At 35.1% G+C, this 23,248-nt stretch overlaps 1 protein-coding gene across 3 annotated transcripts in view; it reads right to left on the minus strand.

Annotated features, from left to right (window-relative positions):
* Positions 1-17,786: 17,786 nt before the first annotated feature.
* NRK (Nik related kinase) overlaps positions 17,787-23,248 on the minus strand; it is a 155,219-nt gene continuing 149,757 nt past the window's right edge. For all 3 annotated transcript variants that reach the window (XM_066357137.1, XM_066357136.1, XM_066357135.1), the window contains 2 exons: positions 20,109-20,248; positions 17,787-18,345 (listed from right to left, as the gene is read on the minus strand). In XM_066357137.1, coding sequence (XP_066213234.1) covers positions 18,250-18,345; positions 20,109-20,248 — 236 coding nt within the window. In that variant the 3' untranslated portion in view covers positions 17,787-18,249. The remainder of the gene's footprint in view (positions 18,346-20,108; positions 20,249-23,248) is intronic.

Genomic DNA, 23,248 nt, shown 5'->3' on the forward strand with positions numbered 1-23,248 from the left:
GGGCAGAGCGTCGCCCCTGGTGGGCGTGCCGGGTGGATCCCGGTCGGGCGCATGCGGGAGTCTGTCTGACTGTCTCTCCCGGTTTCCAGCTTCAGAAAAGAAAAGAAAAAAAAAATACACCAATAATCAAATCATTGGAGTTTCAGAAAGCAACAATAAAAAGAAAAAGGGATCACATGCTTTACCAGGTGGTGGCGCAGTGGATAGAGCATCAGACTGGGCCTCGGAGGACTCAGGTTTGAAACCCCCAGGTCGCAGGCTAGAGTTCAGGCTCATGTGGTTTGAGCTCAACTTGAGCTCAAGGTCGCTGACTTGAGCAAGGGATCACTTGATCTGTTATAGCCCCCACTCAAGGCACATATGAGAAAACAATCCATGAACAACTAAAAAGCCATAAGGAAGAATTGATGCTTCTCATCTCTCTCCCTTCCTGTCTGTGTGTCCCTATCTGTCCCCCTCTCTGATTCTTTCTGTCTCTGTCACAAAAAGGAAAAAAGAAAAAGAGATCAGAAAGATTATTTATATAAAGAATAGCTAAAAACTTCCAAAAACTAGGGAGAGATTTGAACAGACACGTTCATAAAGCTAATAGAACACCCTATTATTTCAATCCAAAAAATCTTACCCAAGACACATTATAATTAAACTGTCAAAAATCAAACAGTGAGAGAATTCTAAGGGCAGAAAGTAAAAAAAAAAAAAAAAAAAGATATTGTAATTTACAAAGGAACCTCCATTTGACCATAAGTGGCTTTCTCAACAGAAACCTTACCGGTAAGAGAGAGTTGATAATACATTTAAAGTTTATTGCCAACCTACAGTATTCGATCTGGCAAAGTTATTGTTAAAAAAAATTTTGAGGAGAAATAAAGACTTTTCTAGATAAACTAAACCTGAAAGAGTTCATCAATACTAGACATGCCTTACAAGAAAAGTTACAAGAGATTTTAAAAGCAGAAATGATAGGCCCTGGCTGGTTTGCTCAGTGGTAGAGCGTCGGCCTGGCGTGCAGAAGTCCCGGATTCGATTCCTGGCCAGGGCACACAGGAGAGGCGCCCATCTGCTTCTCCACCCCTTCCCCTCTCCTTCCTCCCTGTCTCTCTCTTCCCTTCCCGCAGCGAGGCTCCATTGGAGCAAAGATGGCCCGGGCGCTGGGGATGGCTCCTTGGCCTCTGCCCCAGGCGCTGGAGTGGCTCTGTTCGCGACAGAGCGACGCCCCGGAGGGACAGAGCATCACCTCGGATGGGTAGAGCGTCACCCCCTGGTGGGCGTGCTGGGTGGATCCCGGTCGGGCGCATGCGGGAGTCTGTCTGACTGTCTATCCCCGTTTCCAGCTTCAGAAAAATACAAAAAAAAAAAAAAAAGTAGAAATGAAAGGATACTAATTAGTAACATGAAAACTTAAAAGATGTACAACATAGTGGTAAAGATAAATATCTACCTAGAAAAAAAGAAACTTTAATTCTATAATACAAAGATGTGTGAACCACTTAACTATAGTATAAAAGTTAAAGGTGAACTGAAAGGGACCAAAATCAATCTTGAGAGAGCAGAACAAAGTTAGAAGACTCACACTCCCAATTTCAAGACTTAGTCAAAATACACAGTAATTAAAACAGCATGGTACCATTATAAGAATAGACATAAAATTATGGAATTGAGAGTTCAGGAATAAAACATACATGTATACCAATTGCTTTTCAAAATGGGAAATGATGATTCAATTGAGGAAAAAATGTATCTTGAACAAAAGGTTCTAGGACAACTGTGTATCCACCTGCCCAAAATAAAATTTTTGACTCCTCTGTCACATCATTCACAGAAATGAACTCAAAATGGGTCAAACACCCAAATGTAAGAGCTAAAGTGATTAAATCCTCCAAAGAAAATATAGGGGGAAAGCTTCAGGACATTGAATTTGGAAACAACTTCTTGAATATAATACCAAAATCCATAAGAACCATAGAAAAAATGTAAATTGGGGATATAAAACTTAAAATCTTATCTGGTACAAATGATACCACTAATGAAGTTAAAAGACTACCCACGAAATGCATAGAAAATATTTATGAGTCCAATTCAACTCACACACACACACACAAAAAAAACCCCAAACAAACCCAAAACTATAAACAAACAATACAATTAAAAAACAAGCAAAGATCCTGAATAGACACTTCTCCCAAGAGGGCTTACAGATAGCCATTAGGTATATGAAAAGATGCTCAACTTCACTGATCATCAGAGAGATACAAATGAATACCGCAATGACATACCACCTCACACCTGTCAGAATGGTTATTATAAATACATCAATAGCCTGACCAGGTGGTGGCACAGTGGATAGAGCATTGGACTGGGATGCTGAGGACCCAGGTTTGAGACCCCGAGGTCGCCAGCTTGAGCTCGGGCTCATCTGGCTTGAGCAAAAAAAAAAAAAAAAAAAAAAAAAAGAGTGCTCACCAGCTTAGACCCAAGGTCACTGGCTCAAGCAAGGGGTTACTCAGTCTGCTGAAGGCCCGCGGTCAAGGCACATATGAGAAAGCAATCAATGAACAACTAAGGTACTGCAACGAAAAACTGATGATTGATGCTTCTCATCTCTCTCCGTTCCTGTCTGTCTGTCCCTATCTATCCCTCTCTCTGACTCTCTCTCTCTGTCCCTGTAAAGAAAAAAATAAAAAAATAAACTTAAAAATACATCAATAAATAACTGCTGGCAAGGGTGTAGAGAAAAGGGACCCTCGTGCACTGCTGCTGGGAATGCAGATTGGTGCAGTCACAATGGAAAAATTATGACGCTTCTTCAAAAAAATTAAAAATGGAACTGCCTTATTACCCAGATTGCACTTCTGGAATATATCTGAAGAAACCTGAATTTGAATAAATATATGCACCCCTATGTTCATTGCAGCATTATTTACAAGTGCCAAGCTCTGGAACAGTGCAAGTGTACATCAGTGGATGAGTGTATAAAAATGCTGTGATACATTTACAAAATGAAATACTACCCAGCCATAAAAAAAAGGTAGTCTTATCCTTTGCAACTGTATGGATGGACCTGGAGAGTATTATGGTAAGTGAAATAAACCAGCCAGAGAAAGACAAGCACCTTATGATTCACTTATATGTGGAATCTAATGAACAAAACAAACTCAAAACAAAATAGAAACAACTTATAGGTACAGAGAACAGAGTGACAGCTGTCAGAGGGAAGGGATGTTCGGAGCTGGTTGAAATAGGTGAGAGGATTAAGCCAAAAAATATAGCCACAGACAACTTTATGGTTGTCTGTGTGAAGTAGTGGGTTGAGGGAAAGTAGAAGAGTTTAAAGGGGGGATAAAATTGTTATGGAAGGAAACTTAACTTTGGTAGTGAATACAAAATATAATATACAGATGTATTATAGAATCATACACTTGAAACTGATACTTTTATTTTTTATTTTATTTTTTTAATTTATTTTATTTTTTTTTAAATAATTTTATTTTTTTAATGGGGCAACATCAATAAATCAGGATACATATATTCAAAGATAACAAGTCCAGGTTATCTTGTCGTTCAATTATGTTGCATACCCATCACCCAAAGTCAGATTGTCCTCTGTCACCTTCTATCTAATTTTCTTTGTGCCCTTCCCCCTCCCCCTTTCCCTCTCCCTTTCCCCCCTCCCCCTGTAACCACCACACTCTTATCAATGTCTCTTAGTTTCACTTTTATGTCCCACCTACGTATGGAATAATGCAGTTCCTGGTTTTTTTCTGATTTACTTATTTCACTTTGTATAATGTTATCAAGATCCCACCATTTTGCTGTAAATGATCCGATGTCATCATTTCTTATGGCTGAGTAGTATTCCATAGTGTATATGTGCCACATCTTCTTTATCCAGTCATCTATTGACGGGCTTTTTGGTTGTTTCCATGTCCTGGCCACTGTGAACAATGCTGCAATGAACATGGGGCTGCATGTGTCTTTACGTATCAATGTTTCTGAGTTTTGGGGGTATATACCCAGTATAGGGATTGCTGGGTCATAAGGTAGTTCTATTTTCAGTTTTTTGAGGAACCACCATACTTTCTTCCATAATGGTTGTACTACTTTACATTCCCACCAACAGTGTATGAGGGTTCCTTTTTCTCCACAGCCTCTCCAACATTTGCTATTACCTGTCTTGTTAATAATAGCTAATCTAACAGGTGTGAGGTGGTATCTCATTGCAGTTTTGATTTGCATTTCTCTAATAGCTAAAGAAGATGAGCATCTTTTCATATATCTGTTGGCCATTTGTATTTCTTCCTGGGAGAAGTGTCTGTTCATGTCCTCTTCCCATTTTTTTATTGGATTGTTTGTTTGTTGTTGAGTTTTATGAGTTCTTTGTAAATTTTTATATTAGGCCCTTATCTGAGCTGTTGTTTGAAAATATCATTTCCCATTTAGTTGGCTTTCTGTTGATTTTGTTATCAGTTTCTCTTGCTGAGCAAAAACTTCTTAGTCTGATGTAGTCCCATTCATTAATTTTTGCCTTCACTTCTCTTGCCTTTGGAGTCAAATTCATAAAATGCTCTTTAAAACCCAGGTCCATGAGTTGAGTACCTATGTCTTCTTCTATGTACTTAATTGTTTCAGGTCTTATGTTTAGATCTTTGATCCATTTTGAGTTAATTTTAGTACAGGGGGACAAACTGTAGTCCAGTTTCATTCTTTTGCATGTGGCTTTCCAGTTTTCCCAGCACCATTTCTTGAAGAGGCTTTCTTTTCTCCATTGTGTGTTGTTGGCCCCTTTATCAAAAATTATTTGACTATATATATGTGGTTTTATTTCTGGGTTTTCTATTCTGTTCCATTGGTCTGAGTGTCTATTTTTCTGCCAATACCATGCTGTTTTGATTGTCGTGGCCCTATAATATAGTTTGAAGTCAGGTATTATAATGCCCCCAGCTTCATTCTTTTTCTTTAGAATTGCTTTGGCTATTCAGGGTTTTTTATAGTTCCATATAAATCTGATGATTTTTTGCTCTATTTCTTTAAAAAATGTCATTGGAATTTTGATGGGAATTGCATTAAATTTGTATATTGCTTTGGGTAATATAGCCATCTTGATTATATTTATTCTTCCTAACCAAGAACAAGATATATTCTTCCATCTCATTATATCTTTTTCGATTTCCCTTAACAATGGTTTATAGTTTTCATTATATAAGTCCTTTACATTCTTTTTTTTTTTTTCTTGGAATTTTTTTTTAATAAGTTTTTATTAATGATAATGGGATGACATTAATAAATCAGGGTACATATATTCAAAGAAAACATGTCTAGGTTATTTTGTCATTAAATTATGTTGCATACCCCTCGCCCAAAGTCAGATTGTTCTCTGCCTCCCTCTATCTTGTTCTCTGTGCCCCTCCCCCTCCCCCTAACTCCTTTACATTCTTTGTTATGTTTATTCCTAAGTATTTTATTTTTTTTTGTTGCAATCGTGAAGGGGATTATTCTTTTGAGTTCGTTCTCAATTGTTTCATTGTTGGCATATAAAAAGGTTATTGACTTCTGTATCTTAATTTTGTATCCTGCAACCTTACTGTATTGGCTTATTGTTTCTAGTAGTCTTTTTGTGGATTCGTTGGGGTTTTTGATGTATAGGATCATATCTGCAAAAAGTGATACCTTTACTTCTTCTTTTCTGATATGAATGCCTTTTATTTCTTTGTCTTGTCTGATTGCTCTGGCTAGAACCTCTAGTACCACATTAAATAAGAGTGGAGAGAGTGGACAACCCTGTCTTGTTCCTGATTTAAGGGGGAAAGCCTTCAGTTTAGTGCCATTTAATATGATGTTAGCTGATAGTTTATCATATATGGCCTTTATCATGTTGAGATATTTTCCTTCTATACCCATTTTGTTGAGAGTCTTAAACATAAAATTGTGTTGTATTTTATCGAAAGCCTTTTCTGCGTCTATTGATAAGATCATGTGGTTTTTGTTCTTTGTTTTGTTGATATGGTGTATTACATTAACCGTTTTACATATGTTGAACCATCCTTGAGATTCTGGGATGAATCCCACTTGATTATGATGTATTATTTTTTTAATATGTTGTTGTATTCGATTTGCTAGTATTTTGTTTAGTATTTTTTTAGCATCTGTATTCATTAGAGATATTGATCTGTAGTTTTCTTTTTTTGTGCCATCCTTGCCTGAAAACCTATACTTTTATTAATAAATTTCACCTTAATAAATTCAATAAAAAGTAAAAAAAATATAAGAAAGTATATATGAGTCACCTATGTGTTTAATGGTTTGGATCCAGAATATATATGGGATTCTTAAACTCAACCACAACAAAAAGACAAATTACCCAATTAAAATTTGTCAAAGAATATGATATATATTTTTCCAAAGAAGATGTACAAATGTCCAATAAGCATCTGACAAGATAGTCAATACTATTAGTCTTTATGGAAATGAAAATCAAAGCTATAAAGAAGATGATAGAGTGTGGCAAACCATAAAATATTAAGCATAGAGTTACCATATCCCCCAGCAATTGTACTCCTAGGTACATCCACAAGAGCAATGAAAAAAAATATATACACAAAGATGTATGTGCAAAGGCTCACAGCAGTGTTATTTCTATTAATCCAAAGTAGATACAACCCAAATGTCTACCAACTGATAAATGGATAAATAAAATGTAGTATATCCATACCATGGAATATTATTCAGCAATAAAAGGAATGAGGTACTGACATATGTTAAAACATGAATTAATATCAAAAACATTTTTCTAACTGAAAAGAGCCAATTGTAAAATGCTACATATTGTGTAATTTCATTTAAATATACTATCCAGAGTAGGCAAATTTATAGAGGCAGATAGAATATTACAGTTTGCCTAAGGTTGTGAGGGATAATGGTGAGTCACTACTAGTGGGTATGAAGTTTCTTTCTGAGGTGATAAAATGTTCCAAAATTTGTTTATGGTGATTCTTGCACAATTAGTATTGATATTAAGATAAAATATATTAAGAGCCACTGTATTGTGCATGCAAAACAGTGACCTTTATGATATGCAAATTAAATGTCAATAACGCATTTTAAAAATGAATATATATAAAAATAAATATACCATGTAAGCAGCAGGTTATAAGAATTTGGATCTCAGAAAAGTGGTTCAGACTTAAGATAATTATTTGAGTGCTGCCAGTGTATAGATGACTTTAAAATGCACAAAAATAGATATCACCTAAAAACACTGTAGGGAGAAGAGATATAAGGTACTAGAAATGAGCCCTGAAGCACTACATTTAGAGATAAGAGAGATGAGAAGAAACCAGAAGAGGAGACAGTAAATGATCAGAGTAGTTAGAAGAGTTATTTATTTTTTTATAGCCATAATCAGCAGCAGTAATGATGCAGGAGACAATTCAGGAGAAGGTGGTATCCCATGAACCAAGAGATGAAATTGTTTCAAGAGGAAGTAATCAATTTTGCCAAACATTGCTGATATGTTAACTAAAAAAGGACTGGAAAGAATTAGCATTGCATTGAACAATATAGAGGTCATTGATGAACTTGACAAGAGCTCTACAGCTCTTTTCCTGGAGTGGTGAGTTTGAAAGTCCGATTGGGATGAATATAAAACTGATTTGGGGCAGAGGAGTTTCAGAGACTCAATGTGATACATGGGTAGATAAGATGGTGGAAACATATGACTTTATTTTCTTGGTGAAGTAAGAATACAGGTCACCTAATACAGGTCATTAGCTGAAAAGGAGAATGAAAGAGGAGATTTTAGAGGATTGTAAAGACAGAAAAGAAAATATGAATTTATCATCTCTAAATGTGAGTGGGAAGAGTAAGTAGACTAGGGAAATATAATATAAGTTGCTGCATGACTTTCAGTCATAAATTTAAAAAATGTGACCTGTTTATATAGTTGTGTATTTCTTATAGCCATAATTAGCTGCATTGATGTGGTGTGGAGGAGATAAACAGTTGGATTCAAGGAAATCTGTGACTTTGACAACCTAAAGAAAGGCAATGGAGGTAAGGGTCCATGCAAAGGATTGTTTATGTTGATAAAACATGAAATCTTAGCTGAATAAGAAATTGAGAACTTCTTTGAGGGAGAGTGAAGGACAGTAAAACGGTGTTAGGATAAATGGATTTTCTGTTCATATGAGGAAAAATATTTTTTTGTAGTCCAGTGATAGAGTCTGCTCAAAAAATGAAGTGGTGGTTTGCGAGTGGGATAATAGAAGCCAAGCTTATGAAAGAAGTGTAGTTATTGCTAATGATATAGTTCATTACTGTGAGAGTGGGTGGTTGAGATAATATGGTCAAATTTATTTGGATAGGAAGTAACAGATGACGGAATAGCAATATTAACAGAATCATATAAGTAGGTATCAACTTTACCAAGAATTAGAAGTGGTGTTGGAGGAAATGACAGTTAAGTAGTGCTAAAATTTTTAAGTAATAATGAGGAATGATGTCGGTGTCTATACTTTACTGTAACAAAGATGGGCAATAGGTAGTATAGTTTGATAGCAAGAGATTAATCAGTGGAGGTTGTCATGGAGAAAGGAGGGATAATAAACTGAAAAGAGACAGTTGTTAGGCATAAAAGAAATGATAAGGACCATAGAGAAGTGATTGTAAAGAGGATAATGAGAGATCATTTCTGGACTACTTCATCAGTAATATTAGTGTCTTGTTTTCCAAATTTTTGTTTCTATGATTATATTAAGTCAAATTCTTTTATATGTAAGTGATAGGATTACTAATTGTTGTCTTAATTTGTTCTCACTGAATTTTCTCTCCCCTAGTTTATGGAAGGTTCCCTTTTCTTGGTCAAGTACAGAGGTTATATTCTGAAATGGAAAACAAAAAATGTCTCAAAATTTCTTGTTGGATTTTTTAAGCCTAAACTCCTTTACACAACTGTGTAAGGCAGTGGTCCCCAACCCCTGGGCCATGGACTGGTACCGGTCCATGGGCCATTTGGTACTGGTCCACAGAGAAAGAATAAATAACTTACATTATTTCCATTTTATTTATATTTAAGTCTGAACGATGTTTTATTTTTAAAAAATGACCAGATCCCTCTGTTACATCCATCTAAGACTCACTCCTGATGCTTGTCTTGGTCACGTGACACATTGCCGCTAAAATTAAACCCATAAACTAGCAAAATGAGTGAAAAACAAAGTTTCATTAAAAGTTTTTTTTTTTTGCTAAGTGGAAAAGGGCCAGTGAGGAGACAGAAGAAGAACCTACGACCTCGAAGAAAAAGAAGGCTTCATTTAACAGACAATACCAGGAGTCCTATTTGAAGTATGGATTTATCGCAACTGGTGATTCTTGCGCACCAAAGCCGCTCTGCATAATGTGTGGTGACCGGCTAAGTAATGAGGCAATGAAGCCTTCAAAACTGCTTCGCCACTTGGAGACCAAGGACCCTATTTTAAAAGATAAGCTTTCTGAGTATTTCGAAAGAAAAAAGCATAAACAAGAAGGACAGAAACTATTACTGATGGCCACTACATCAATAAATGCGAGTGCACTGAGAGCATCATACTTGGTGGCTAATCGTATTGCTAAGGCTAAGAAGCCATTCACCATTGGTGAAGAATTGATCCTTCCAGCAACTAAAGACATTTGTCGTGAACTTCTAGGAGAGGCTGTGGTTAAAAAGATAGCACAGATGCCTCTTTCGGCTACCACCGTCACACGGCGCATTGAGGAAATAGCAGAGGACATTGAATCACAATTGTTGGAAAGGATTAATAAATCACCGTGGTATGCTCTCCAGGTTGACGAATCTACAGATATTGACAACAAGGCAATGCTACTTGTTTACGTGCGTTATCTTTTCAAGAGGATGTGCATGAGTATGTTATGTGCACTATCATTGCCATCCAAAACCACAGCTGCAGAACTATTTAAATTGCTGCATGACTATATATCAGGAAAACTGAAATGGTCTTTTTGTGTTGGCATATGCACAGATGGAGCTGCTGCCATTACCGGAAGGATGTCTGGTTTAACTACTCGGATTAAGGAGGTTGCACCTGAATGCGAGTCTACGCATTGTGTCATTCACAGGGAAATGCTGGCTAGCCGAAATATACCACCGGAACTTAACAGTGTATTGAATGATGTCATTAAAGTTATTAACGACATCAAAGCACACACCCTTCACTTGCTCCTTTTCGAGCAGCTTTGTGAGGAAATGAACGCAGAGCACAGACACCTTCTCTTATACACAGAAATAAGATGGTTTTCCCAAAGGAGGTCCCTGGCCAGAGTGTTTGAATTACGAGAGCCTCTGCAGAGATTTCTCTCAGAAAAAAAGTCACTGCTAGCAGCACATTTCGCTGACAAGGAATGAGTCGCAAACATCGCTTACTTGTGCAACATATTTAACCTCCTCAATGAACTCAATCGGTCACTTCAGGGGAAAATGACAACTGTCTTCAAGTTGGCAGATAAAGTAGCTGCATTTAAAGCCAGACTGGATTTGTGGGGATGACGCATGAACAGGAGTATATTTGACATGTTTCAAACATTCGCGGGAATTTTGGAAGAGACTGAGCCCAAGCCTTCATTGTCCCAGCTGGTGCACTATCACCTGTATTTGCTTTTAAAAGAGTTTTAATTCTACTTCCCAACCACAAAAGACCCACGAAATGCCAAGGAATGAATCCGCGATCCATTTGTCAATAAACCAGGTGAATCCAGCGTGTCTATGCAAGATCAACTACTGGAGATCGCAAATGACGGTGGCCTTAAAAATATGTTCGAGACCTCAGCTCTGCCGATGTTCTAGATTACAGTCATGGCAGAATACTCTGAGATCGCCACAAAAGCACTAAAAACCTTGTTACCATTTCTGACATCATATTTGTGTGAAGTGGGATTTTCTGCTGTGACAGCAACCAAAACAAAATTACAGAATAGACTGGACATAAGCAACAAACTTCGGGTGTCATTGTCTCCCATTACCCCTAGATGGGACCCTATCATTGCAGAGAAACAAGCTCAGGGCTCCCACTGATTTAGCGTTATAGTTGTTGAGAGATAGGCTACTATCTCTCATTCTATAAAAACATTATAATAAATAACCCTTAACTTACAATATTTATAACAATGGTGAGTTGTATTTTTCATGCACTTTATATTTGTTTTTGTGTTGTATCTTATTTTTAAGGCATGTTTAAACGTTACCATAGTGACTGGAAAGTGTTTGGAGGCAGAGAGGATATTACTCATGTTATGTTGTTGGTGCGATGTTAAGAGGACGCTTCTAATAAAGTTGCATACGAGTACACAGTGGATTCATGTTTATTTTTGTTGTCATAGGTTCATGATTGGTAGCGAGCCTGAACCTATCATATTACATATTGATGTCAGACATGAAATGTTGTCAGAATAACAAATTTAAATACAGCCTGAATAATGAGGACATGCTCGTTCCTCCTTTAACTTAGCCTAATAAATATCATAAGTTCGACAATTATATTTAAAAATACCACAGTTTTTACGCCAGTCGCATAATTTTATTTTGTGCATTTATCCATCCCACCCTAAAGGTTGGTCCGTGAAAATATTTTCTGACATTAAACTGGTCCGTGGCCCAAAAAAGGTTGGAGGCCACTAGTGTAAGGTCATTCTGATAAAAAGAAGCAAAATATGCAATTATATTAATATTGAATGAAGTAGGGACAGAAGTATAAGAACTTGGTGAGAGAGCAAAAAATTCACCAGGAATAAAAGAGAATATGAAGAGCTGTGGTTAATAAAGCAGCAAGGACCCATGCTCACCCAACACCCAAGAAGACAGTCTGATCACAGTGGATATGACCCTAGATATCAGGGCTCCCTCCTTTGACAGAAATTTCCATGACCCCATATGACACAGAAGTCTGAATCACTGCAAGAAGTAAGCAGTAAGTGTATCAATGTTGACCAGTGTGAATTATAAACCATTGGGGTAACCCTGAATTTTTTGATCCCCCAGACTTTTGTACAATCCTATAGGGTGAATGAAGAAAGGCCAGATAATGATTACGTTTAACTTTTCCCTCAGACTGGTAGGGGAGAAATGCAGTTCAAATAACCATTTCTGGCTTTGGTTTGTTTCTTACATATTTGGGTTTGTGAAGTAAAAATCATAAATACTTCTTGCATTGTCAAGTGAAGAACCTATTTTTCCAGTGTAACATAATCTTAATTTTAACTACAGGGAGAATATTTTCATTTTTGTGTCATCCATTTTGTTTTGAACTTCTTTAATTCATTTCTGACTATCTTAACATGTGAAACCCAATTTCATGGTGTTGCATGTATGCTTTTAGACTTTTAGAAAGACGGTCCCAATTAGCATGCATTTTAATGGTTACCTGTTCACCTGCAAGTCATACACACTCTTTCATCTGCTCAAAAAGTCCCTTCGAGGTATGTCAGTAATTTGGAAACAAAATTTAAATTTTTGGATCAAAAAGTATATATTGACAAGCTTTGATGATCACTAAATATATCTCAGGGTTCTACTTCAGAGTCAATCTTGGGGGGAAAAATCATATTTAAACCAAATGTTTGTACAAAACAGCTAGTTAAATAGTTTTTTTGTGCTATTTTTATGTTATTAAACAATCTTTGTCATTAGTCATCATCCTTGGTTAATTACTAAAGGGGCATATTGGCCCCTTGTGTGTGGCTTTTAAAGGTAAATGAAGCTTAAAAAGATACTATTTTAATTTTATTTTTAGCTAATCTTTTTTAAATTTCAGGTCTGTGAGATAAAATCACTTAAAATTGCCCAAAATAGGTAATTTTGGTCAACAGAATACAGATAGTACTTAGATGAATCTAATGGATTTCTGAATTTTCATTTTAAGCCGTTGTATATAAAATAGCAATAAGGAAAATCAAGGTAAAAAAGGCCCAGTTGTCCCTTTATTTCATGTTTTTCTTGAACCTTTGCTGCAGGTTAAGCACCAAGTGATGCACTTTGACATATGGGGTAGAAAAGCTATGAATAAAAGTCAATCCCGAATCTGATTATTTTGCTCATCTATAAAGTAGGCAATGGAATGGCTTCAGAAAATATAAATCCATATAAAATCAATTTTACTCCCTTAGAAACCATTCTTTTTAAATTAATTGACATGGTTGTGATCAACATAAGGCATGCCATATAGCACTGTTTTCTTTTTCTTTCTATTTTTTTATTAATGTTAATGGGATGACATTAATAATTCAGGGTACATATATTCAAAGAAAACATGTCTAGATTATCTTGTCATTAAATTATGTTGCATACCCCTCACCCAGAGTCAGATTGTCCTCCGTTACCCTCTATCTATTTTTCTCTGTGCCCCTCCCCCTCCCCCTAACTCTCTCCCTCCTTCCCTCCTGCGTCCTCCCTCCCCCCACCCCTGGTAACCACTGCTCTCTTGTCCATGTCTCTTAGTCTCGTTTTTATGTTCCACCAATGTATGGAATCATGTAGTTCTTGTTTTTTTCTGATTTACTTATTTCACTCCATATAATGTTATCAAGATCCCACCATTTTGCTGTAAATGATCTGATGTCATCATTTCTTATGGCTGAGTAGTATTCCATAGTGTATATGTGCCACATCTTCTTTATCCAGTCTTCTATTGAAGGGCTTTTTGGTTGTTTCCATGTCTTGGCCACTGTGAACAGTGCTGCAATGAACATGGGGCTACATGTGTCTTTACGTATCAATGATTCTGAGGTTTTGGGAATAGCACTGTTTTCTAAAACATCTTTGGCTTTTAATTCATTGGCTGCCTGCATTCAATTTTTGGAACTAAAGAGTAGTCATATTCAATGGCTTTATATTATCTCCAAGAATCTGAGGATCCTTAAGTAAGTGCTAAAGTTTCTGTAAATTGTGGGTGGAGCGCAGAGCGCATTCCTAGCAGCTGTGGCTGATGCAATGCTATGAGAATACTCTAGCTCCCAGAAGCCTCCTGGGCATACTCAGGAAGGAAGCTCACCTGCTTTAAGGAAGTGACTTAGCGCCAACCACGCAGCTCCCTGATCTTTTCAGCCATTGGCTTTGAGGAACACACTGTAACACCCTATAGGCTGGACCCATCTATATAAGCTTGCTTACTTCCTGAATAAAGTGGATCTGTGTCACAGAACCTGGTCCCTGGAGTCGGGTCTGCGTCTCCGTCGTCTTCACCCCTGGCAGGACTTGTCCACAGTAAATAATAAAGTGCTATTATATTGGAAATCACAGTGTTGGAAAAAGATTCACATAATAAACATTCAGTATTGAAATTTTTAAACCCACTACTCCCTTTGAGTGATAAAATTAATAATTGGCAATTTCTATTCATGAAATATCCCATCCCTGTGTTTTGGTAAAGGATCCCTAAGATAATGTCCCCCTCTCATCCTTGAAGCATCACCCTGCCCATTCTAATATCAATCTGTGATATTTTTTTTCTTTGGTTCATAACATTGTCCCTCAACAGTTGAAAGTTTGTGATCAAGTAGAATGAATCAATTTGATTGCAACGGAACACTTTGAATTTAGTCTTAAAAGCCCAGACAAGGTTGTCATGTCTGAGTAACCAGACTCTTGAATGCTGGGCCACACTTGATAAATTGGGACCACATCTACCTGGCCTTACTGGACAAGCTTGATGAACATCTCTCCATAATGTTCCAAGACAATAGATATTCATGGCACTGTGTCTTTAATGCTTCTGTGACCTGCTGAGAGAAGTGCTATTCTCTGGCCCCTGGTTAAAGGCTCAGCTTCCTTGACAACATGCAATAATCACTCCACCTCCTACTTCCCACCATCAGCCCACACTAAACTTTTTCTTAAATGCTAAAAAAACTATATATCTTTACCCCTCTCTTTGGATTAGGTTACCATTTAGGTAAGGTTCCTTCTCTTCTTCATAAGAATTCAGGACACTAATGGTGGGATGGGAAGGAAGTCAGCAGTATAATATGCTTGGGTTTTACCCACACTCCATGAGCCTGTGTTTGTGTAAATGTTCACACTTGAAGGAAAAGTAATCAGTTTCTAATTCCACCACTATACACAGAAATATTTTAGCCAGCTTAATACAGTGTTACTTGACCAAAATTCATAATGAAACAGCAGGCAGAAATCCTGACACCTTTCAATCAGTGCATTGTTACACACTTTAAAGAAATGAATATTTCCTTGAATGAGCCATTCTTCTGAGACATTAGACAAATATATTTCAAATAATGACATCAACCAATAATTTAATTTTTCCTTTATTTGTAGAGGTTGAACAATATTTCATTGAAGACTTTCTGATGAAACAATTAGCAGTCTCAAAGATAATTTTAATAATTTTCAAAGTTAGAGAAGAGACTAAATACAAATCAATTTAAATAAGCAAATTTTCAAAAAGAATGAAAGAATACCTAAGAGATCCCATTGTATACATATGGCATTATTCCTAGTTTTAAGGATACTGTCTTAACTAAGTAAATACTGGCACAAAATTATTAGTGATTAATTTCTTTAGAAACTGGTTGCACTGAAAATATTTAAATTTATGCATTCTAATTGTTTGAGTGTATGTGTGTCTGCACATGTGTGATTTCTCCTTTGTCTATTTCACTCTTAATCATTATCCTTTCTTCCTGTTTCCTCTGAGTATCTTACCTTACTTCAACATACCTAATCACTCAGTACTTTTCTTGGCAATCTTTTTCCTACATCATTTTCTTCCTTTCAAATATTCCCAATAATGCCTTTTATTTTGGTAAGGGTTCTGGTTAAAAAAAATTAAGGTACACTAAAGTAAAACTGTACACTGTCCCTATATTACTCACAACCTACCACAACTTTCATGCTTGAAATCATAGGGCTAGAGAATTGGCTTCTCAAAATCCCTCACACATTTCTGTGATGGGCTAGGACTTCCAGGTACTGCTGCTACAAGGGAAGGTGTTGACATAATTTCTTCTATTACTGTGCACAGACTATGAAATTTAATTGTCCCTTCCCTTACTTTAGCTGGCAAAGGATGTAGAAATTCTAGATGGATTTACATCTTAATTGAACATGTTCATTACCTATGAACCACTTTAAATAGTTTCAGTCCCATTTGGCTACCCAGCATTCCAATGTTTCTTCTTAATATATGCCCACCTTGCTTTCTTCACTAACCCCTTTTTCCTTAAAGCTCAGTTACACATTTTGCAATCTCTCTGGCTTATTTTGGGACAATTCTGTCTATGAAGCCACTATTTTCTGTTCATTAGAATAGCAACCACAGAGTACAATGGGAGTTGAGTTCCTAAAATAGTTTACTCTCTTACTGAATTAAAATATGATTTTAAGATAAAACCTATTTTTGAAACTTAACTTTGAGTAAATATTATTTAAAAATGAATACTTAAAAAACTTGATTCTACATGCTACTTAAAGGAGAAAATTTTCTGAAATTCAAACATAGCAAGCTCCATTTGCTCAGCAATGAGATCCTTGCACAAAGTTCCTCATGGCCTTTTTGGTGTACAAATTTATAATAATGAAAACCACTTCTGTAGAAATAATTTGACGTGAAAGCGCTTTTTTTTTTCTTTAAACTACTGTACTTAAAAAGTCATGTGAGTTGTAAACACTCAAGAATAAGCCAGTTTCAGGATCACATTATTGTTTCACAGTAACAGAAATGTGAATCACATTTATTTTTTAATTCGTGGATTCAGGTTCTCCTAAATTATCATTGTTGAGCTACTAAACTCTTGATATAAGTTGTTAGGAAAATCCAAATCACCATTCCTGGCTCTAAGCTGCCAAGAAAATAATGTGTTAAATGAAATCACAAAATAAGCTGCTTTTGTATTTTGGTTAACCAGGTAGTTTGAAAATTATGATCCCACTAGCATTGTCTTCAGATTTAAGAAGCACTAGAGGGATTATATTGAGGTATACTTTGTGGTAGTTCTGTTGCCTCTCTACTACCCCAGAACTAACCATGGTGTTGAGGATGGATATACAAAAATTATACTTTTCACCAGATAGCAGTAACCATAGGTGACCAAAACCATCATTTATAGCGTCAATACATTTCATGATGATAAACTAGCATGGTTTTCAGTATTCTAAATACGTGGACTTAGGTACTTAATTAAATTTATATATTTTTCAGAAACTTTTTAAATTTTTACCTATAACATCAAATCCTTATATGTGGACTTATCACTTTAGATTAATTTCCAGTTTTACAGAAATAAAAATATAAAAAAAATTAGCAGCCAACGTTTTGGTTGTTTTATTTTTTCACAACTGAAGGTCAACTTTTTATATAGTTTAATCTGGGATTGGGAAAATATTTAATGTTGTCTGATAGTCACACTATTGGCCAGATAAGAATTTTGATAAATCAATCAATCCATTCTTGGGGGTAGAATTTGACGTCTGTAGTAAAGTATTAAAAACAACAACAACAAGCTAATTCTATAGTACATGTTTATAAGAGTTGAGTCCTGTATTCAGACTTGCAAGTATATTATTTGGTGGTATTTTAAAAGCTATTGCACATCTTTGGAGGTTCTGAGGAAAAGGAAGTATCTGAGGTTTTCTTTCTTTCTTCTTATCAGGAGAAAATCAGCTTAATATGCGGTGAAAAGAACACAACTGGTCTCTGTGTGCTAAACTGTCATGGAGTAATGAGAAATGGATGGCCCTTTCCTCTTTATCACTGAAGTACTTTCTCCAGGCATGTAGGTTCTTCTTATTTTCACTTCATAATCTAACCTTTAGTTCTTTATATGACTTTGCAAATTCCTGTATAGTTTGATGCTACTTTTATTTTTTCTGAAAAATCTCATTCAGTGCCAATTCTTTAGAAAGCTGCTTAAAATCTAACTCATTACAGGTTTCCTTACTCCATGTTATAAAATCTGAATATAGATACTGTCCAAACTATCCAAAAATAGTGTCTGAATTCACAGTAACAAAAGTTGCAAATTTTGTGCAAAAGACGTTGTACACCATTGGAGTACATAGAGCTTGCTATAGTTAATTTTATATATAAAGCTGCATTTCTCATTACAACTATTCTGTGCTACATGAAAAAGTAAAGTATCTGATTTAATTTTACCTAATAATAAAAGTGAATGTTTAATTAAACTCAGAAATTTTAATATGCAAACTGCATATTTATGATGTTTATAAATGTTGTAATAAATCGTTGAAAACTTTTAAACAGCATAATTGCTTTGGAGCTCTTCAAGTTTCCCAAGGGTCATAATGTAAACCCGGCTATGGCGATTGCGCAGGGTGGAGGTAAAGAACAGCTTTAAAAAAAAGAAAGAAAGAATGAAAGAAAGAAAGAAAGAAAGAAAGACACCATCAGTAAATATTTCATACATTGAAACCTGATATTTGATAGCTACAACTATAATAACTTCAATTTATCTGCATCAACCAATTAAAATATTAAGCCATACTGTTTTTCAGAATAAGACTTGCTCAAATTAAAAAAATTAGAATTTAAAATAGTATATAGTTTAAATTATATATTAAAGCAACCTTTTATCATGTTCTATATAATGGAACTTAATACAATTAAAATAAAATTTGCTTTTTATAAATGACAATTATCTGCTAAACTTCTTGATTAGTTTTGGTGAACAATTCTGTCCTTAGAAAAATCTACTTTTCTTCAGTTTGGCTTTCGTTTTTTAATATAGGGAAATGATTAAGTTATTTTGATGCTATTCCCCATTGTTTCTGGTGTATTTGAAATTTTCTACTTGGTGAAAATTTAATTTTCTCTATCGATGGAATACACTAACATCAAGAGATTGATATTATGAGCTAAAATGATTGACTTACAAATATGTTGTAAAAATAAGGTCTGTGCCCTAAAGATAATTAGAAGAAAACATGAGACTAAATAGCAAAATAGAGGCCTCCTTGTTGGTACTCAGTCCTTCAAAATCCATTTTGGATATTTTTAGAAGGGTTTGTGACAACAGTGGAAATGATGATAACACTAACTATCTTTGACTTAACACATTTTATGTGCCAGGCAATCTGTGAGATGTTTATTATATACACATTATCACTAATTTCAGAATTGTTCCAAAAGCAGATATCCCATTTTGGGGATGAAGAGACTAAAGGCCCAGAAAGATTAATCAAACTTCTGGGTTTTTACACCTAGTCAGACACCAAAGCCCGAATTGTATTCTAGGTCTATTTGATTTTAGCGACCAGTTTTTGCCATTATATCCCTTTATATCGCAAACTAGTACCTTTCCTTGATGTACAGTATTTTACCTTCTGATATTAAGTGAAAAACTCTGCAATCTCTTTTAAATGTGATTTTTTCCTACCCTTATTAGGATTTTTTTCTTCTTGTTATGCAAGACTGTAATGATTTTATTCATTTTCCATCTAAACTCCTTAAATGGGTTGTTAAAATTGATCGCACTACACAAATAATTGCCAAATATTGATTTTATGTTTAATTCCTGTAAAATGGACATAATAATACCCACTTGTGAAGATTAAATGTAGCTTTAAAAGTAGTTAACACAAACTCGAGTATATAAGTAGGTGTTCAGCATACTTAAGTGCTTTTCTTTCTGTTATTAAATTATGTAGGAAACTATAAAAACCAAATTTATTGAAGCATTTTGTTTCACATATACTTCTCACAAAAATTAGGGGATGTTTTATTGCTTTATATTTATTTTGAAATATCCCCTAATTTTTGTGAGCAATATATATTAATATGAACATGAAAAGAATTATGCATTAAAGACAATAATGGATTTTGCACCAAACCAAGTAATGGCTAAGCTTTGCTTAGGACATAATTAGATTCTTTAAAAACTTTTTTTGAAGCTTGCTTCTTTCTGAAATCAAATTTCATCATTTACCAAGTCAATGCTTCTACAGCCAAATGCAATATATATTTTTTTATCAATAGTATGTCAATTTAAGAAATATAGCATATATTTATGGTCAGAAGGAAAGGAATATAAATTTATTTAGTTACTTTTCATTGCTTGTTTTAGGTTTTTCTTTAACTAGAGGCAATAAATTATACCTTGTCACCTCGGGTACACAGAAATCTCAGCTTCTTAATCGACCTGCGCTTCAGTTCACCTTCCAGAAGCCTTGATTGCAAAGAACGAACTTCAATAGCCTTTTGGCCCCATCCTGTGGTTCTCTGTGTACATTCAAAAGCTGTAGTAAAAAATTAAAAATTAGAAAAATTCAAAATAGTTCTATCACTGATAGAAAATTATAATCAGTTACCACTTGATTATTAAAAAGATGATTATAGTTCCAGTAAACATATTATTTTTCCTTCTTCTATAGTCAGTCATCTGGTCATTATGCTGCTCAGCAGTGGTGTTAAAAACAGCTATTTATTTTCAGCATTGTAATCAATACTGAATAACTAGATCTCAGTTAATCTCGGTATTCATATTCTCCAATATTACAGAAAAAGCCAAGAGTTAATTCTACCGTGTTGATAGAAGGTCAAATCTATCCATAGCCATTCTTTATTTTCTAGGCTAGTTGAAGCCAGGCATAAGGGTTTGTAATCATGTTCAACCAACACACACGGAAAACTAACTTTTCAAAATTAAACTGTTAAAAAATGACTTGCTCAAATAATGAATTTAACAAATTTAATGCACTTCAATGAATCACTATGTTATAAAGAGATGTAAAGTTAATTTGATATTGTTAATGTTTTCTCTTGGTCAGGAAATTTTTATAAGACTTCAACTTTTGTACCTTGTTTTATATTCCTTGGTGACAATAAAGATTAGGACAACTGCTTTAAAGCAGAAAGCCTAACAATGTAAATAGCCATATTGTCAGCCAGTGCTGTAAGGTATTTTTGACACAGGAGGCAGTATGATGGTTAAATGTTTAATTTTAGAGTTCTTATTCTTTATCTACTTTTTGGGAAAACAAATTTCCATAAAGACAATCTTGCACTTAAAATAATATCAAAAATTTAAATCAAGATAAAATAATCTAGAATACACTAAAATAAGGCACTTTCATTCCCATAATAACATGACTAAAATTAGAACTCAACTCACTAGTCTATATTCATTTTTTTCTATTATAAAGACAATAAACTTTGCATTGATGTAATTAAAATATAATTTAATTTTTTGCCCTGGCCGGTTGGCTCAGCGGTAGAGCGTCGGCCTGGCGTGCGGGGGACCCAGGTTCGATTCCCGGCCAGGGCACATAGGAGAAGCGCCCATTTGCTTCTCCACCCCCACCCCCTCCTTCCTCTCTGTCTCTCTTCCCCTCCCGCAGCCAAGGCTCCATTGGAGCAAAGATGTCCCGGGCGCTGGGGATGGCTCCTTGGCCTCTGCCCCAGGCGCTAGAGTGGCTCTGATCTCGATAGAGCGACGCCCGGGAGGGGCAGAGCATCGCCCCTGGTGGGCGTGCCGGGTGGATCCCGGTGGGGCGCATGCGGGAGTCTGTCTGACTGTCTCTCCCCGTTTCCGGCTTCAGGAAAATAAATAAATAAATAAAATAAAATATAATTTAATTTTTTTTCTTATGTTCCTCAAAGGTTCTAGGATACATTGGTTTAAACCAAACTTTACCTGGCCTATATGTACATATATTAAATATGCATAAAAAGACTCATGAAAAAAATTATTAAACCTTTATGAAAGTGACTTTTCATAGGCAGTGTGAGCCACTTTGAATCCATCAACTAAAACTTTCTAAGAATCTATTATTTTTTCTCTTTTATATTACAATTCAAATATTTATATATATGGAATTGACATAAAACTAATTAAATTACAATCATATTTTCTTGAGACAATGGTCTCCTAAGGAGACTTTATAAGTCCAATTTTAGACTAGAATTAAAATTACTCCAGATGTAAGTCAAATAAAAGGAATCTACAGCCTGAATAATGGGAAAAAGTAATAGATTTAGTCTATCTGGATTCACATAGGTGAAGTATAAACACAATTTATTCGGTTATTATTTATTAGTTACTGTATTATTTTCCATATTAAAACTGAATTTTTTTCAACAACCACAGAGAACAAAAACTTCTAAACTTAATGCACAGATTACATGCTGAGTCAAGTACACAATTCATATGGCATTACATTATTTCCAACTTAATTTTGAAATACACTAATCTGTTACTTAACCTAGCTACTGAGCTAACCTGGTTATGATGTGCAATCCAATGATTTGGATGGGAATACTTAGTGATACTTGCTGTGATTGTTAAGCTTCCATATATATTATGAACATTTATAGAAATAACATTGAACACAGTGAATGTATCTTTAGAAATGTGAGTTTTAGATTGGGAAAATCTGGGTTAGTTTTAAATAACAAAATAGTTGTTTTTAGAAAAAAAAAGAAGAGTAATTTATTTCCTTAATATTAGTGTTACACTACTGTATTCTTTAGTATACTCTCAAAATACCCTTAACACATAGACCAAAATATCATGTTATTATAGTGCTATAACTTGAGATGGTTTTCAAGTTCTAACAGCTAAAGTATATTTTTGATTTAGGTTAGAAGTTGTTCTAAAGACAAGAGATATACCAGGTGACTTTTTAAGACCCTTTTGATTCTTAAGATTGTATAGTGTCATATACAGGGGTTTGTTCAGTTTCCCATTTGACCTGAATTTTCTTATTCCAATATTTGATTAACAAATTGCTCAAAAAGTACTACTGTAATGGTTAAATCAAGATTCATCATTTTTAGTTTCTTATGCCTCACATCTATTAATTATATTGTAAGCATTTATCTTCCATCACTTTAAAATGGTTTTAAACCCTCTTTGAGTTCTTACCTGTTTGAAGAAATTGGAGGAGGTTTTCAAGACAATCCTTAATACTATGTATGCAAAAAGAAATGATTCTGCAGATGCAATGCAAAGTTCCATGATCCCAAGATGAAAAAACGTCCACTAAAAAGCAGTTCTTTTAAACTGGATTTAATAGCCCCATAAGTATCACATTTAGCCCTTTATTAAAGATTTTAGAAGCTTCTGGCTTCTCTAATGACAAACTACCTTTCTCTATCTTTCTCTGTCTCTCTCTCCCCCTTCTGTTTTATTTGCTTCATTAAACTCCTTCTCCTTCCAAGAATATTTATCCTCCATCAAATCATTCTCCTCTAATATTTTTACTATTCGTATGCATTCTGTTCCCTACCTAGAATCA

The sequence above is a fragment of the Saccopteryx leptura genome, chromosome X (assembly GCF_036850995.1).
Source record: "Saccopteryx leptura isolate mSacLep1 chromosome X, mSacLep1_pri_phased_curated, whole genome shotgun sequence".
Taxonomy (NCBI): domain Eukaryota; kingdom Metazoa; phylum Chordata; class Mammalia; order Chiroptera; family Emballonuridae; genus Saccopteryx; species Saccopteryx leptura.